The following is an 18426-nucleotide window of genomic DNA, read 5'->3' on the forward strand; positions in this document are numbered from 1 at the left end:
TGTTTCATCTTCTCAAATAATTTAGAATGGTCTTGGATAATGTGCTTTTTTATTGTGATTTTTTACACTTGATCTGAACAGAGTCCCTTGAAAGTTGGGCGGCATAGAAATGTGACAAAATAAATAAATAAATAAATAAATCACACTAAGCCAGAACAGTCTTTAAAATGGATAAACATGATTCATGGCTTAGTTTTACTTACTTGCTTATTTACTGATTGATTGATTGATTGATTGATTGATTGATTGATTGATTGATTAAATATATACATTGCCCATCTCAATGTCAAACCAAGTCCTATCAACTTTTGCTAATAAAGATGTCTATGGTGTATATATCACAACTGTATGAGAAAATGAATGTAATACAAGTTCTCTCTCTCTCTCTCTCTCATATGCGCACACACACACTCACACACACACAAAACATAGAAGACCAGGCATTCTTATATATACTATGAAGCTTGCAGGTGGGATGCTAGTCATGGTAATCCAAAATTAAATCAATGCAAGTTATTTTAGCATGGTGTCTAAGCAACTTACTTAATCATATTTACATAGTCAGAGTTGGAAAGGATTTTTTTAGATCAGTTAACCCAACTTCTTCCTTACTATAGTAGTGGATTTGCAAACAAGGACCAAGTACAAAGGCAACAGACCTATTTTGGTGTTATACAGGCCAGAGTTTTATTTGGCAGTTTAGCTAAAAGGGTCAGAAGAGTAAATAGAGATTAGCAAGTCAAACAGCACTTAACAAGTAATCTTCAAATAAATTTTGTGTTGGAACATTAATCAACATATTACAAGGAAATAAATCTGAGCACTATATATCATATGGAGCGTGTTAGATTGTAATGAATAACCAAAATAGCTTTAAAAATTATATCTTCTTGTTCGCAACACTCATGCTCAGATAGACTTCCCAGCTGTTCTTGTATAGCTCTTTCCATCACACAAAGAAGGAAAATTAAACAGAAACACAAACACTATTATATCCCAGTTAGCCTTCAGAGTTTCTTAGTTCTTAACAAAATAGATGCTAAAGCTAGCTTGAAATTATCTTTCTGACCTTTTACAGCTGAATTAAGGCAAGATCCAAATTCAGAGACAACAGAAGGATTTTGCTTCCTCATTAGTCTTACCAGGTTAACCACACCTACTGATAGGCGAAGTCAAGCAAAGATGTTCAAGGACTGCTTATCAACATAATACTATGAAAGATTGATAAAAAATTCTTCAACTTCACATCTTATTTAAAGAAGGCAGTTTTTCATGATGGGAATCCATCTTCAGTATTTAAGCCAAGCTTTTCTTTTCTCAAAGAGACTCCCTTTGAGAATCCTAGGGCTGGAAGGAAAATGGAATAAATCCAACTGCATCCTTTGTTTCAAGAGGAGAAGCACATTAATCCCAATGTCAACTGCCTGTTCTAGCACTTAGAAACCCAAATTTATTTATTTACATATTTATGCATTTGTTGGATTGATACTGCATTGTAATTAACTGGCTCTCAATTTTGGAATAATTTCAATTCAAGCCAAGTCTCTTTCCACTTCTGATTTGTGACAATCATCACAGTATGGCAGAAAAGAATACTAAAAATAGAATTAGAGCTTAACCCCAAAGGTGCTTTTTTCCCAAAAGGCAACTGGACTTTCTTTGAAAACATTTTGCTTCTCATCCAAGAAGCTTCTTGGATGAGAACAGAAGAAGCTTCTTGGATGAGAACTAAAATGTTTTCAAAGAAAAGAAAAAGTCCATTTGCCTTTTGGGAAAAAAAAAACACCTTGGGACAACCATAGGACAACTATGACCTGGATGACTGAGAATCTCCGGAGGCAACTAGAGTTTAAACCCACTTAGGTATTCAATAACCTTTAAGAGGTCAAGGAAAACAAAGAATGGAAAACAACATGGAACCATGTGGCTTTCAAACAATATTCTCAGTCCACAAATTACTAATGACTGGACGAAACCTCCCAGTCATATTTAAGGAGAAGGATGACAATTTAGACAAAGAAGGCACAAAAGCAGTTTATCAAGCAGGAGTCCTGCAACCCCAGGGCCACAAATGACCTCAAGTCTTCTTTCTGCAACTGTCAACCCACCCCCCACCCCCCATCCCCTCCATTATTGCTGAAAAGTAATAATTCAGGTTTCCACCATTCAGAGATAGGAACCGGTAGGAAACGCTTTAACATCAGTATATCATAGTTTCAAAAAAAGTGTTCAGCTCAACATTTGCAGCCCATCCAGATGCTTGCTTTTTCAGCGCCAGGTTTGCAACACTGTAAAACATGTTTGCCATCACATGTTGCCTGTCTCTCTTTTGAGGTGTGTGACAGCTTTCACCACCCATCAAAAATGGTTGACTAATCAGATACATGTTGGAATTATCAGCTCCCATTAGGGGAGAGATATTTTGCAAATAGTCAAACAAAAGACATCCAAACCTATTCCGTTGTTTGATCCCAATTGTTCAGAAAGTCAGTTTGGTTCCAAGATTGAATTTGAGGTGTGTTTCAATGGAACCTTCAGTTCAAATCTTGATGTATTCGTTTTAAGTAATCTCAGAAGTCTTCTTCCTTCCTTCCTTCCTTCCTTCCTTCTTTCCTTCCTTCCTTCCTTCCTCCCTCCCTCCTTCTCGAAAGCAACTTCTATTATCATGTGAACTGCTAAAATATTTCCTGAAAACTGAGCAGATTCCACTGAAGGATCGAGGCAACAGGGATAAGGGAATTATCCATTGTCTCCATCTTAAATTAGACTTGACAAATACAAAAAAGGAATCAATTTAGATTGATACGTGATGGCAATTGGAATTCATTCATAAGTAGCCTATGTATTGCATCTCTTTGCATCTGATGCAGTCTCCAGAAAAACATAAAGCCACAACTAAATTCTTGCTGGAGAGAGAAATATTCCAGACCTCTGATAAGTTAATAGCAACCATGGAAGAGACTTAGAAAGCATAGCTCTTAGAAGATCAGGAAAGGAGTGATTAAGGTAATGACTGAAATGGCAAAAGGATGAATGAGAAACAAAGCATTCTCAAAAGAGAAATGCAAATCAGTCACAGCATTCTTTGGGGCATTGTGTCCACTGGCTTCTCCAGGACTATTAGCCAAAGCTGCTCCTTCTCCATGTTTGAACTCACTTTTGATCTCCAGTGTAGTAGCTGTCTCTGGTTTATTATTATAGTAGCTGCCTGCCATTGTGATAACAGTCAAGCGGGGGTACATCTCCATGCATTTTTCATTTGCCACCTGTGTCACCACTCTGGCTTCCAATTCATCTTCAGTTTGGTTTCCAGTGGGCTTCACATACCCTCTTACGGTGACATTTACACACTCACTCAGGAAAACATCTCTTGAAATTGGCTGGCTAGAGTTCGGGTGGTAAACATGGGTGGCAAAACGGTGGCGGTTTTCATTCCACCAACGTTCTTCCTCACTGTCATTAAAACGAAAATACATCTTGGCTATGGGGCTGCCTAAGATGTAGCTCTCAGGGTCTTCCACTGGAGCATCTACAACAGGTTCTCCCACTACATATTTCACTTCATCATCCTTTGACTTAGGGTCCACTGGGTTGCCATCATGAGGTTTGGAACTGCCTCCTTCTGCAGACCTGGAGAAAGTACGATACTGCTCGATGCACATTTCCTTCACCACATGCTTCACCACCCTGGCTTCCATCTCGTCCTCTGTTGCATTCCCAGTGGGCTCAATGTATTCTTTCACTGTGATGTTCACACAGTCTCTCACAAAGATGTCTTGTGGTACAGGCTGGATGTACTGGGGGTAGTAAACTTGATCAGAATAACGATGGCGATTTTCGTACCACCACCGCTCCTCATTCATGTTGTTAAATTGAAAATTCAGATTAGACATGGCACGTCCCAGGAAGTAGCCTCCAACAGCTCCTGCCGCTGCACCTGCAAGTGCTGCTCCAGCCACATGCTTCATATTAGTCTTGGGCGGTTTAGGTTTCCAGGGTTTGGGATTATAGTGTCCCCAGTGAGGATTTTGGGGGTTATATGGTTGGTGTGGGAAATACCCAGGATTTTGAGGCTTGACCGGATACTGTGGAGGATGTGCTGGGTTTTGAGGGTTGACCGGATACGGTGGAGGGTGTGCTGGATTTCGAGGGTTGACCGGATATGGTGGAGGATGTGCTGGGTTTTGAGGGTTGACCGGATACGGTGGAGGGTGTGCTGGGTTTTGAGGGTTGACCGGATATGGTGGAGGATGTGCTGGGTTTTGAGGGTTGACCGGATACGGTGGAGGGTGTGCTGGGTTTTGAGGGTTGACCGGATACGGTGGAGGGTGTGCTGGGTTTTGAGGGTTGACCGGATACGGTGGAGGGTGTGCTGGGTTTTGAGGGTTGACCGGATACGGTGGAGGGTGTGCTGGGTTTTGAGGGTTGACCGGATATGGTGGAGGGTGTGCTGGGTTTTGAGGGTTGACCGGATATGGTGGAGGACGTGCGGGGTTTTGGGGGTTGACTGGATATGGGTAGGCAGGGTTGTATGGAGGAGGATTCCCTGGGTTAACAGGATTATTTGGGGGGTAGGCAGGGTTGTACGGAGGAGGATTCCCTGGGTTAACAGGATTATTTGGGGGGTGGGCAGGGTTGTATGGAGGGGGATTCCCTGGGTTAACAGGATTATTTGGGGGGTGGGCAGGATTTTTAGGGTTGACAGGATAAGGTGGAGGATGTCCTGGATTTTGTGGATTGGCAGGATTATGGGGTGGATGTGCAGGATTATATGGAGGTGGGTTTGCGTGGTTTGGAGGATGTTTTGCAGGATTCTCAGGCCTGTTTGGGGGTGCATGCTGGGCAGGCCTGTTCTCAGGTGGCTTGGGTGCTGGGTTTCTAGGTCTCTGTGCAGGCTTGACAGGATGGTGGGAGGGTTTACGAGGATGATGGGAAGGTTTGCTAGGATTATGGGAGGGTTTGCTAGGTCGACTTGGCTTTCGACTGCTGCTGCCGCTCGGTCTGCTACTTCCTTTTTTAGAAATGGAGACGATCTCCTCAGTCTGGAGCAAAATGAAGAGAATCATGATTGAGCAGGTCAACAGGAATTTTCCCATGATGATAATTCTGCAAGATAAAATGGGGAAGACATCTAGTTTGAGAGACATGCAAGTATGACACAAATGATCCAAATTTATCAAGGAGAACAGTCCCAACAGTGCTTTTTCAAGAGGCTACTGAACTCTCTGGTTTTTCTTTGAAGACGTTTTGCTTCTCATCCAAGAAGCTTCTTCAGCTCTGACTGGATGGTGGGGAATGGAAAGATTTATACTCCTTGCAGACAGCTGGTCATTTGCATTCTTTTAGCGAGTCATTAAGGCCAGCTGGAGGTTTATCTGTGTCACCAGGGTCCTCTGAGTGGTGCAAATTGGTGTGGAGCCTTGTTGGAACTGTTGAAAGGACTGTGTTGTAGATTGGAGATAGATGATGTCATATCCCTCCCCCCCACCCGTTGAAAGAGGGCTGTTCAATTTTGACATAGATGGACTCTTTAACCCCTTTTTCAAACCAGTGATCCTCTCTGTCCAAAATATGGACTTTGTCATCTTCAAAAGATTGGCCTGTGTTTTTTAAATGTAGATGGACTTGAAAAAGCACCTTTGGGACAACCATGACCTGGGTGACTGAGAATCTACATAGACACCATGGAGAGCAGTGTTTTCCCCAAAATTATTCATGGCAGACAGCTTGTAGAATCAAAAGAGTTTGTAAAGCCTCTTATCCTCCTTAACCAATTAGCTTTGATAAGGAAATTACCAAAAACCCAGGAGAATTATATACTTCTGGAATCACATGAAATTTGCAAAAAAGATTAGGTAGTCACACAACTGGGGGGGAAAATAAAAGCTCATGTAAGCTTAATTCTTAAATATTGCATTCTTCTAGGAGGGGGGCTGGCTTCCTACAATACAATCCTTACATCTATTTCAATGTAACACATATGCTTTTGCTCATAGTCCAGGAATCAATGGAAATGTATGAGTTCAAACTGCAAGATTAAACAAACCCAGCTGGATGACCTTGGGCCTGTCAATCCTTAAAAGAAGGAAGGCAAGGACAAACCACTTCTGAAAATCTTGCCAAGGAAAATAGAGGGACTTACTCTAGGCTATCACCAGGTGTCAGCACTGACTTGAAGGCACCGAAAAACAAAACAAAACAAAACCTTCCAGATGCCAGATCTATTTCTAGCTCTTGATAATTCTCCTACTCCATGTAAAAGTTTGTCTTGCTCATGGCAGATTACATATATTTTCACTTCTGGATTCACGGTTTTCTTTATAAAGTTTACATGTATTTATTTAACTGATATTTAATCCTGATTTTCAATAAGAAATGCAAAATAATAATGAGTGATAGGTTTAGGAGTAGACATTTCAAACTTTGGGAAACTTTAGGGAACAAGAGAGAATAAAGCAATTCCTTGAGCTGCTTTTCAGTAGATTTGGTAAAATGGGCCTGCTTCATATCCTGTTTCCTTCTACAATGGACTGATAATTTTTTTTAAAAAATGAAAAAGAAAGCCTTTTTATATTTATGTGCTTGGACAACAGTAAAAGAAGTCAGAAACAGGAATTTTCCTTTTCAAACAAAGACTTTCTATTATCCTCCATAAATTTTTGGGATTGTTTCCAAATTCCCAAACTTCATTCCACGATATCTAGAGAATTGATTTTGAGTCTTTATTGCCAAAAAGATTCTAGTTTGCATCCTGTCTCTATCTTTGTTTGTTAGACCCAAATGAAAGTCTTCTTTCTTGATCTCTTTACTTGGGTTGTCATCTTGAAAGGAAGGGCAACAGAGCAGAAATAAGATATATTGATGCAGAACAAATCTGCAAATTTAATATAGAACATTTGACCATAATGGCGAAGGCTGTATCAGATGGTGGACCAACATGGTCTTTATTTCCCATCAGAGTGATTGCTCCCTCAGTCACAGAAAACACAACAAATGTGTCTATTTACTTCCCCCACCCCTCAAAAAAATCATTGTGTTTTCTTCACCTATCTACCACCCATGGTATAATTGCTGATATTTGGAGCAATTATCATTTCCATGCAGTGCCAATCTCAATGCCTTGAGGGACAATAGCGAAACATCAGAAAAGGTTATGACATTGAACTAGATTAAATTAACTGAAGTTCTGAAAATGGACTAAATGCCACTCCCAGTGAACTTTAAGAACAAGGAGAGGCATCTTCTTATCCCCAAAGAATAAATAGGTAGAATTTAATTTATTTTATAAAGAATTTACAGAAAGAAATTATGGCTTGAGCAGTATACCTTTTCCCACAAAAAAAATAGAGTAAATCAAACAACCAAAACAGTAGGTTATTATGCCAACAATTAGGTGATATTGAAGGACTGGTCCTTCTAGCACTCTTTAGCACAGTGGACATTATCCTTTCCTATCCTATCCTATCCTATCTGTCATATGCTTAGTGATTATAGAGCAATTAAGCATTATGGAAAATTGTTCTCCTCAAATTATTTTGCATGCTTCAATGAAGGTCCTGCCATTGAAATTATTTTTTATTTTATTTATGTATGTATTCATTTTTCATATTTCTTTACCACTTATATCCCTCAGTGAGAGGCTCTGGGCAATGCACAATATAATCAATAAAATTAAAATTAAAATCAGAATAATTTAAGGTTAAAAAGTGTAAAATTATTAAGAGGGAGGGAAGGAAGAGCTGAGGATTTTGTTCAGTATCTGTATGACAAAATCACTCAGATTTGGGAAGATTTGGACTCCGACTGGATAGATCCAGCAGGGATGATGGAGGCAGGTCCTGTGAATGTTATCTGGGATGAGTTTGATCCTGGGACCCCTGAGGACGTGGACAGGACTCTGGGTAGACTGAACGTGACCACATGTTTGTTGGACCCGTGTCCCTCCTGGTTAGGAGGTGACGCGAGGCTGGCTCCAGGGGATTATAAATGCTTCATTGGGCAAGGGTGTCTTTCCCGCTGCCTTGAAAGAGGCGGTGGTGAGACCTCTCCTCAAGAAGCCTTCCCTGGACCCGGCAGTGTTGGCTAATTATCGTCCAACCTTCGCTTTGTGGCGAAGGTTGTTGAGAGCGTGGTTGCGCGACAGCTTCCCCAGTACCTGGATGAAACGACATATCTAGATCTGTTCCAGTCGGGCTTCAGGCCTGGGTACAGCACGGAAACGGCATTGGTCGCGTTGGTGGATAATCTCTGGAGGGCTCGGGACAGGGGGTGCTCCTCTGTCCTGTTCCTGTTAGATCTCTCAGCGGCTTTTGATACCATCGACCATGGTATCATGCTGCACCATTTGGAAGAGTTGGGGGTGGGAGGCACTGTACTACAGTGGTTCTCCTCCTTTCTCTCCGACCAGTCGCAGTCTGTGTTGACAGGGGGGCAGAGGTCGACCCCGAGGCCCCTTATATGTGGGGTGCCACAAGGATCGGTCCTCTTGCCCCTTTTGTTCAACATTTATGTAAAGCCGCTGGGCGAGATCATCCGTGGTTTCGGGGTGGAGTACCACCAGTACACTGACGACACCCAGCTGTACATCTCCACCCCAGACCACCCCAACGATGCCCTTGAAGTGATGTCCCAGTGCCTGGAGGCCGTACGGATCTGGATGGGGAGGAACAGGCTCAGGCTCAACCCATCCAAGACCGAGTGGCTGTGGTTTCCGACGTCCTGATATAGTCAGCTGGTGCCATCGCTGACTATTGGGAGCGAATCATTGGCCCCCACGGAAAGGGCTCACAACTTGGGTGTCCTCCTGGATTCATGGCTGTCTTTAGAAGAGCAGTTGACGGCCATGACCGGGAGGATTTTTCATCAGGTTCGCCTGATCCGCCAGTTGCGTCCCTTTCTAGATCGGGACTCCCTACGCACGGTCACTCATGCCCTCGTCACCTCCCATCTGGACTATTGTAATGCTCTCTACATGGGGCTCCCCTTGAGGAGCACTCGGAGGCTCCAGCTGGCACAGAGTGTGGCCGCGTGGGTGGTAATGGGAGCGACGTGGTGCTCCCATGTAACACCTCTCCTGCGTGAGCTGCACTGGCTCCCGGTGGTCTTCCGAGTGCGCTTCAAGGTCTTGGTTATCACCTTTAGAGCGCTCCATGGCTTAGGACCTGGTTATTTGCGGGACCGCCTGCTACCACCAATAGCCTCCCATTGACCAGTACGCTCCCATAGAGAGGGGCTCCTCCGGGTGCCGTCGGCCAAACAATGTCGACTGGCGGCCCCCAGGGGGAGAGCCTTCTCTGTGGGGGAACCTACTGTCTGGAACGAGCTCCCCCCGGAGATACGGAGGATCCTGGATCTTCGTACCTTCCGTCACGCGCTCAAGATGTTCTTATTTCATCAAGCTGGCCTGACCTAAGGTTTTTTTTTCCCCTTTTTAAATGGAAATTTTAAATTTGGTCTTAAATTATTGGGGTTTTAAATTTTCAGCCAAATTATTTAATTAGTTTTACTTTATTTTAAATTTTGTACTCATATGTTTTATTCTATGGCTGTTCACCGCCCTGAGTCCTTCAGGAGTAGAGCGGTATACAAATTGAAATAATAAATAAATAAATAAAATAAAAAATAACTTGATAAAATTTCAAAAGGTGAAACATTCCAAGATGGAGATTAGCAGTTGTTAAAACAGATGGGGGAGGGGTTTTTTTATGGGACCAACCAGCCCCACAATTGTGTAAGCCTCTGTGTCCGTCCCCCCCATGCAAGGCTCAAGTTTTGACCAGGTTTCGATGTTAAGTATTTAGATTTAGGCAGTGGTGGGATTCAATTTTTTTAACAACCAGTTCTGTGGGTGTGGCTTAGTTGGGGGGGGTGGCTAGCTGGTCATGTGACCGGGTGGGCATGGCTAGCTGGTCATGTGACAGGGTGGGTATGGCTATGTGCATAGGGACTACTCAGAGAGCTGAAAAAAGTCATTTCTGACTGGTCCTCGCACTTTTGACTGGTCCTCACACTTACGACCATCCTCACATTTCTGCCTGTTGCAGCATCCTTAACAACCGTGTCAGTCATTTCACAACTAATTCTCTTCACCACAGTGAGAAGATAGGGCGCAAAACATAAAATGTGAGGACAGTCGTAAGTGCAAGGATTGGTCAAAAGTGTGAGAACCTGTCAAAAATAACTTTTTCAGCCCTCTGAATAGTCCATATCCACATAGGGACTACCCAAAGGGTTAAAAAAGAGCCTTGGTAGTACAAGGGTTTGAGGCACCCTGTTATTAAGCTGCTTAAGACCAGCTGCCTGCAATTACTGCAGGGTTCGAATCTCGCCAAGGCTCAAGGTTGACTCAGCCTTCCATCCTTTCTAAGGTAGGTGAAATGAGGACCCAGTTTGTGGGGGCAATAAGCTGACTTTGTATAAATATACAAAAGGATGAAGGCTATTGCTGAGCACATTGTAAGCCGCCCTGAGTCTTCGGAGAAGGGCGGCATATAAATCAAATAAAAATAAAAATAAATAAATAAATAAATAAATAAATAAAAAAGGTGATTTCTGACAGGTCCTCGCACTTTTGATCGGTCATCATTTATGCCCATTACAGCATTCTTAATTAAATTAATTAAATAAAAATGGCCTGCTGGAGCAGTCTGAGGCAGTCCGAGGCAGGCATTCAGGCCGGCTGCAGGGCAAGGTGATACAACTGGGGTAGGTAGGCTGCTGCTGCCCAGGTGGGAGACGGGCGCAGGCCTACAGGGCTGGCTGCAGGGTGAAGCGATTGGATGGGGTAGGTCAGGGGTCTGCAACTTTAAACACTCAACCTTAAACACATGTAAACACTTAAACACAACCTTAAACCTGGGTGGGCATTGCCAACTCCATATCACTTACTCCCACCCAGGTTTTGTGGCTCCCAGTATTTTCTTTTAAACAGGTATCTCTGTGTGTCTCTTTCATCTCTCCCATCTCTTTCTTTCTCCCCCCCTTTCTCTCCTTCATCTCTCTTTCTCTCCATTCCTCTTTCTACCCCCTCTCTTTCTCTCCATCTCTCTTTCTCTCCCTGTTTCTCTCCTTCATCTCTTTCTCCCCCCTCTCTTTCTCCCCCTTTCTCTCCTTCATCTCTCTTCCTCTCTATCTCTCTTTCTCCCCCATCTCTTTCTCTCCTTCATATCTCTTTCTCCCCTCTTTCTCTCCTTCATCTCTTTCTCTCCATCTCTCTCTCCCCCTTTCTCTCCTTCATCTTTCTCTCCTTCATCTCTCTTTCTCCCCCCCCTCTTTCTCCCCCCTTTCTCTCCTTCATCTCTTTTTCTCCATCTCTTTCTCCTCTCCCGTTTGGGTGGTGGCGGCAGCGCACCTACCGCACCATCGGGTCATCCCTTGGCTTGGAGGTGGCACCTTAAGCCTGTGCCCCACTGCGCATGCGCCTGCCAGCTGCGCCTGCAGCTGGCTCTTGTTGCTCTTACTGAGCTTTGCAATGGGGCAGACGGTGCCTCTCCTCTTCCTGGAGGCCATTACGATGAGGAGCTTTGGCTGCAGCCTGGGCAGCCAGTGTTCCAGGGCGGAGAAAAGTTGCGTGTCTCCCCCAGCAACTGGATGGGCTAGGGTAGGCTGGCGCCGCGTGGGTATGAGGCAGGGAGGGTGAGAGGCGGGCGAGTCAGCAATTTAACGAATGGTTCGGTGTGCTGCGAGGCCAATAAATTACAAAAAAACACCAAACCATTTTTAAATTGCTGGCTTGCCCGCCCTACCTCCCACTATTTATTGGCAATAAATAGTGGTGTGGAGGGGCGGGGCAAGGAGCGGGGCGAGCCAGCAATTTAACAAACGGTTCGGCCGAACCACGTAGAACCGGCAGAATCCCACCACTGGATTTAGGCCAGAGGTGGTATTCAGCAGGTTCTGACCAGTTCTGGAGAAGCAGAAGTGGAAATTTTGAGTAGTTCGGAGAACTTGTAAATACCACCTCTGACTGGCCCCGCCCCCATCTATTTTCTGCCTCCCGAGTCCCAGCTGATCAGGAGGAAATGGAGATTTTTACAATATCCTTCCCCTGCCACACCCACCAAGCCATGCCCACAGAACCGGTAGTAAAACATTTTGAATCCCACCACTGGTTTAAGCAGTTCCTACAAATACAGGAAGACCTCAAGTCAGAGGACCATCCGTTGTAAAACTAGATCCCTGCCTTTCTTTTAAATTCTAGTCAACTCTCCTTCTCAACTCTTTCACCAATCAGTAGGCTCAATGCATTTTGATATTGTTAACATTTTTCTCTATTTTTAACATTTGCTTCTGGTGTTATCCTATAAAGGAGGAGGAGGAAGATGGCTTCTGTGTTAATCAACACTTATCAATTTGTGAAGCAACAACAAATGTATTCAGTGATCCTGCCAAATCTGAACTCCAGTAGACTTGGAGTTTTGGCTCCTGTACAAAATTTATATTCAGCCACAACTGCGTGTTCTCTGTTAACCTGACTCCTGTATGTTGCTCTGAGCTCTTTCAGGAGTCATGGGAGGACGGTATAATAGGCTGCTCTCTGTCAACTTAAGCAGAAGAATTCCATCTGTATTCTAAGATGTATACATAGCATACATGTGCATGAATGCTTATTAAACAGTCTTTGTTTACTTAATACAACTACTTATGCTGTTTTCTTCTTGCTGTGCATGTTTTAATTCTGAATTCATTGTTTTAAAGACTTGTTTCTTGTGTATATTTTTATGTAAGTAAGCTTATATTATTCCTTTGTAAACTTCTCTTTGAACTCCTGGAAGGCATAACAATATAGGAGGAAAAGGGAAAGGGGAAAGGGGAGGGAAGGAGAAGTAAGGGAAGGGTTAGAGTTAGGATTAGAACATCTCATTCACAGATCAAAATGATAAATCAAGTGCAACAGATTTGAAAAAAAATATTATTTTGCTTAACTTTTAAAGAGTTGTGGTAAACAGTTTTAGAGGGTTTTTTTTCTTTGTTTGTTTTCTTTTAAGCCTCTCATCTCAGTGTTTCATTCCCATAATTGTTTCACTAGAAATATAAACTGATGGAAGAAGGAATGTTACACTTTATGTTGTACAATGTGATCAATAATTTCTTCTTTTAAAGTGCAAGGTTGGGTTTTTCACTGTGACACATTTATTTTGCAAGTTTTGGCCAGGATGTCTTTACCCACAAAACATGTGGGCAAGTGTGTCGCAAGCATTAAAAAAAAAAAAGAACATTCTAATAACGTGCAAAGAGAAGGAAAATCAACCCAGAAAATCAGACCTGCTCTAGGAAAAAAAAAAAACTATTTTACATTTTTTTTAATGTAATTGTAAAATGAAGCTCTGGGCATCATGTTCTGAAAATTTTACTGTTCATTCCGTTTTCCTTAACCCAATTCTTGAAATCATATCTTCTAATATTAAACCTAAGTAATTGAATTGGAAAATGAAAAGTGTCACCCTAAATCAAGAGTGTAAGACTATATAACTTTACGTATATACTCACAAAAGACAATTTTAGGGAATCCTTAAACAGTCTGACATTGTGAATTTCTAGGATCTATAAATTGCTATGAATTCTATGAAGAAAGGGGGGAAGAATATTAGAGTATTTGTTTTCTTTAAAATATATCTCCCACTCCTCAAATAAATATGGACTCCAATGTCAAGAAAATATTTTTTCATAACCTGCTCATAGCCTATACCAGTGATGGCTAACCTTTTTGCCATCACATGCCAGGAGAGGGGGGGGGGCGGGGGAGGGTCGCACGTGCACGTGCCCACGCGCATGTGTGTGCAACCCCCTCCCCCCTCCCCCCCGCTCCTGGCACATGATGGCCTGGTAGGTCCGTTTTTCTTTCTTACCTGGTTCCAGATCCTCTCTGTGTATCTGGGAACGGCGAAAACAGCCTTTCCCACTCCCTTGGAGGCCCTACGGAGGCTGAAAGGGCCCATTTCCCAACTCCCGGTAGGACAGGAAGTGACATTTTTTGCTGTCCCCAGCCTCCAGAACCTCTCTAGGAGTCTCTAGGAGCCTCTCTAGGAGTCTCTGGAGGCTGGGGACAGGAAAAAATGTCATTTCCTGTCCCACCGGGAGTGGGGAAATGGGCCCTTTCAGCCTCCGTAGGGCCTCCAAGGGAGTGGGAAAGGCTGTTTTCGCCCTTCCCAGATACACAGAGAGGATCTGGAGCCAGGTAAGAAAGAAAAACGGGCCTTCCCCACCCCCACCCCAGGCCCTCCAGAGGCAGGAAACAGCCTGTTTCCCTACTTCTGGTGGGGCCAGAAGGCCCGAAAATCAGCTGGCCGGCACATGCATGCGCCCCAGAGCTGAGCTGGCGTGCCCACTAATATGGCTCCGCGTGCCACCTGTGACACGCGTGCCATAGGTTCGCCATCACGGGCCTATACTAAGAAACAAAGCCATATAATGAATGATTGAGGGAACTAGTTATGTCTAGTCTAACAAGAGATGGATGAGGGGTGATATCATAGCAGACTTCCATTACTTGAGAGACTATCACAGGGTGGGTCAACCTATTCTCCAAAGCACCTGAGGACAGGACAAAAAGTGATGGGTGGGAAATTATTAAAGAGAAATCCAACCTAGATTTAAGGAAAGATTTATGATAGTGAGAACAATTAATCAGTGGAACGATTTGCCTCCAGAGGTTGTGGGTACTTCATCACTGGAGGTTTTCAAGAAGAGACTGGACAGTGATTTGTTTGGAATGGTGTAGGATCTCCTGTTACAAGTAGAGGATTGGACTAGAAGACCTCCAAGAGCCCTCTCAACCATATTATTCTATGCTCTATGAGTTCTTTGTGATCAAATTCAAATTTTGGGGAGAACTAAGAGCACTCTCTTCCCCTCATCCTTTTTAGCATCCAGAAACTTCTTTACATCTTCAGTGGAATAAATGGAATAAAAACATGTCCTGAAGTTTGTTGTTGGCTAAGAGTTCCAAATTTGATTTCCTAAAAATTATTTCCCAGCACACAGCAAGGAGGACAAAAAGGGTATGTGCTCTCTCATTAAATCTTTTCATGAGTGTCAGACCATGTGTTTAAAGTCATTATTTGTACCAAAGTGTTTCACAACAAGGGAATGAACCAATTAAATTATTGGGGCTGGAAACACTCAACATTTAATTATTTTAAATAGTTTTTTAGATTCACCATGTTTGTATATATGTCTTGTTTTTACCTTGGCTGTGCACCGCCCTGAGTCCTATTTTGGAGAAGGGCGGTATAAAAATTTAATTAAATAAATAAATAAATAAATAAATAAATAAATAAAGGGAAATTCCACCTACAAAAGTCAGTTGAGCTCATCATACCACATTGCTTTCTGGTATTGCTTTTAACATTCCATAGAAGCTACAGATCAGCACAGTATATTGGCACATTAATTGGTTTTTTATGTTGTTGATTAGGTCTGTTGCTTTAGGTTCCCACCAACCCACTCTTAAAATGACAACAATTCATTTGGAAAAGGGATCTACCAAGGATCTGTAAAAGTAAATGCTATGTAGCATAGTCACCCATGGGTGTGGCTAGTACATGGTAGGGAAGATACCTCAAAATGGGCTAGGCTTTACCATCTTGTATCATACACAGTTGTCAGAAACAGAATAATTTGGTAATGTAGAGCAATAGCAAATAATGCAAGAAGGTGCTACCAACTTGCTCCAATTTTCATCATCTCAGAATTAATGGATAAAACAACTAGGTAGACAATAAAAAAAAATCTGCAGTGGATTTGGTGCAAGCTATAGATCTATTGATAAAGGCAGGCATCTGTTTCATGCCTAATACAGTTGCTGACCATATCACTGTGCCAAATCATGCAAACTAAGTGCCAACTTTCATTTCCTTTTGGAATGATGTAGGGTTGGACTAGAAGATCTCCAAGGTTCTTTCCAAGCCTTTTATTCTATGTTCCATCAACCAAATCAAAACACTGTCTCCCCCTTGAAATTACTTATATATAAATGGGGAGACAGTGCTCCCTCTTTCCCCAACATTTAAAAACATCTTGGCAGGCCGGTTTGTAAACACACATACACACAAATCTTAAGAACATGTCTGCATCCCACCCAGAACTACTTTTGATGCTGTGATTCTTTTCTTCCTCCATTTCCTTTTCATTTAAGAGGATTTTTGCTCTATGAAAAAGACAAAGTGCAGGCAACCATGCTGGACTAGCAGGAACATCCTGCTTCCCCTCTATCTATCAAAACAATCTCTGCTTCTCTGGGCAGGGGGATTCCAAAATATAGCGGCTGCTAGTCAAGAAAATATACCAGATCAAAGACACCCACAAAGCCGTTTTAATAGAAGTGCCTGTTTTGATTGCCCTTAATTGCAGAGCACCCTGGGTAGAAGTTTCAGAGGCTTCCACCGCCTCTCGCTTTTCCTGTATTGCATTATGTAAGGAGAACACAATGTCCTCTGAGTGAAAAAAATAGCCTCCAGAATTCATCTGGATCCCATGAAATCATCTTCGCTCTGCCAGGCAGTTTATCACCTTAAGAGAGTTGTATAACATGAATGGAAACGTGCTCCTTCCCGGCAAACAAGGCAGAGGCGTTTTACCTAAATAGGAAAGCTGTGGCTTCTCTAACGGGGCTGCCGTGTGTGCATTTATGCATTTAATTGTCCTGAATCAATGAAAGAAACTTACCCTCGTGTCGACAAATCGAGGCGAGGCTGTTCAGAGACTCTGTCTTCTCAAAGAGGCTGGTCGTTTTCTTTTTCAGCTCCGCAAATCTCCAGATGCTGTGGCTAACGGTAGGTGGAGCATGTTCAGTGCCTATTATGGCCTGTTGTTTTTACCAGAATCTACGCCGTTTGAAAACCGCCTCTGAACCAACCCTGTGTTCTAATGAACGGATTAAGAAATGACACATTCTATGGGGCTGTTCCCAGACAGGAACAGGGCAGGAAACCTTTTAACAGTCCTGGGCACGTAGCCAAGACTCCCAGCCTCGCTTCTGAGTTTGACACAGAAAGTAGAAAGGAAAGGAGAGTTTTTCATTCACCACAAGACGGAAAGTGACCATTTTTCAACTTAAAGGCATTTGACTTTTTACTGTATTTCTAGGCTCTGACTCTAAGCTTCAGGAAAATCTAGAAGGAGGGTTAATAAAAGGATGTGATTACCAAAACAGTCTATTCAGAAAGAGCAGCTAAGATTCACTCAGCAATAGTCAGAAAAGAAGATGGGAGTCTCTCTTCTGCAGAATTAAGGTAAGCTCGTTCAATTGCTACCATCTCCATTAGCCTTATCCAATCATATTATTACAGGTGGCCTTCAACTTGCAACAGTTCATTTAGTGACCGTTCAAAGTTACGACGGCACTGAAAAAAGTGGTTTGCCTTCATTGAAAGCGATTTATGACCATTTTTCACACTTATGACCATTGTAGCATCCCCACGATTACATGATCAAAATTCAGATGCTTGGCAACTGGCATGTATTTATGACGGTTGCAGTGTCCCAGTGATCAGCTTTTGCAACCTTCTGACAAGCAAAGTTAATGGGGAAGTCAGAGTCGTTTAACCACCATGTTACTAATTTAACAATTGCAGTGATTCACTTAACAACCGTGGCAAGAAAGGTCATAAAAGGGGGCAAAACTCACTTAACAAAAGTCTCACTTAATAACATAAATTTTGGTCTCAATTGTGGTTGTAAATTGAGAACTACCTGTTTTATTTTATTTTTTTTCCCAGTTTTGGCTCACATAAGCAGTGGTTTGTTGCTTTGGATCCCTGGCCCATTTAGTCCAGCAGTCTGCTCCCACAGCGGTCAACCAACTGCATAAGGAAGCCCACTAGTCTCCCTGCAGAGGGTCTTCAGAGACAGCCATACTCACATCACCACCAATGGCCATTCATCACCACAACTTCTAACTAATTTTGTAGAGGGAAAAGTAGCATGTCCCCTTTATCCACACCGGGTATTATTTTGTAACTCTCAACAAGTCCCCCTCCAAATCTTCCCTTTTCTAGACTAAAAAATCCAGAAATGCCATATCCTTCTTCATAGTAAAGTTCTCCAGACCCTTCATCATCTTCATTGCATTTTGTTTTATTTTATCTTTGTACTTCTCTGTACAAAGAATACTGCTCGTTGATTGTAATAAAGGACTGATGACTGACAGAGTTGAAGAAGATAGACAACTCTTTTCAGAGATCTCAAAACTAGCATAACAGCTGATTCTGGAAGAAAGACATTCATTTTCTCTCCCCCCCCCCATTTAATAGACTCTTCACTCTCAAAGTCTTATGCAGCAGCTGTTTACAAGCTGCTATTTTCCTTTATATGGGAGAGTTTCTAAGAGGTCTTTTCAGTACAATGAAGTTTTATGTTTTGAGACATATGAAAAAACCTGGACTGTGATTCACAGTCAAAAGCATATAGAAGCTGTTATTTCCAAAC

General features: G+C 42.7%; 1 protein-coding gene across 1 annotated transcript; it reads right to left on the reverse strand.

Annotated features, from left to right (window-relative positions):
* Positions 1-673: 673 nt before the first annotated feature.
* Positions 674-16845, reverse strand: LOC139323079 (uncharacterized). The gene is made up of 2 exons (XM_070952287.1): positions 16666-16845; positions 674-5106 (listed from the first exon to the last, which is right to left on the reverse strand). Exon 2 carries the CDS (start codon positions 5094-5096, stop codon positions 2979-2981), a length of 2118 nt encoding a protein of 705 aa, XP_070808388.1. The 5' UTR covers positions 5097-5106; positions 16666-16845; the 3' UTR covers positions 674-2978.
* Positions 16846-18426: the final 1581 nt, after the last annotated feature.

This window comes from Pituophis catenifer, unplaced genomic scaffold, assembly GCF_029215685.1.
Source record: "Pituophis catenifer annectens isolate HBS135680 unplaced genomic scaffold, rPitCat1.0.hap2 SCAF_12, whole genome shotgun sequence".
In the NCBI taxonomy this organism is placed as follows: domain Eukaryota; kingdom Metazoa; phylum Chordata; class Lepidosauria; order Squamata; family Colubridae; genus Pituophis; species Pituophis catenifer.

What these genes read in the sequence shown, in the direction of transcription:
- LOC139323079 (XM_070952287.1), bottom strand. Translation starts at nt 5,096, where the DNA reads ATGGGAAAATTCCTGTTGACCTGCTCAATCATGATTCTCTTCATTTTG.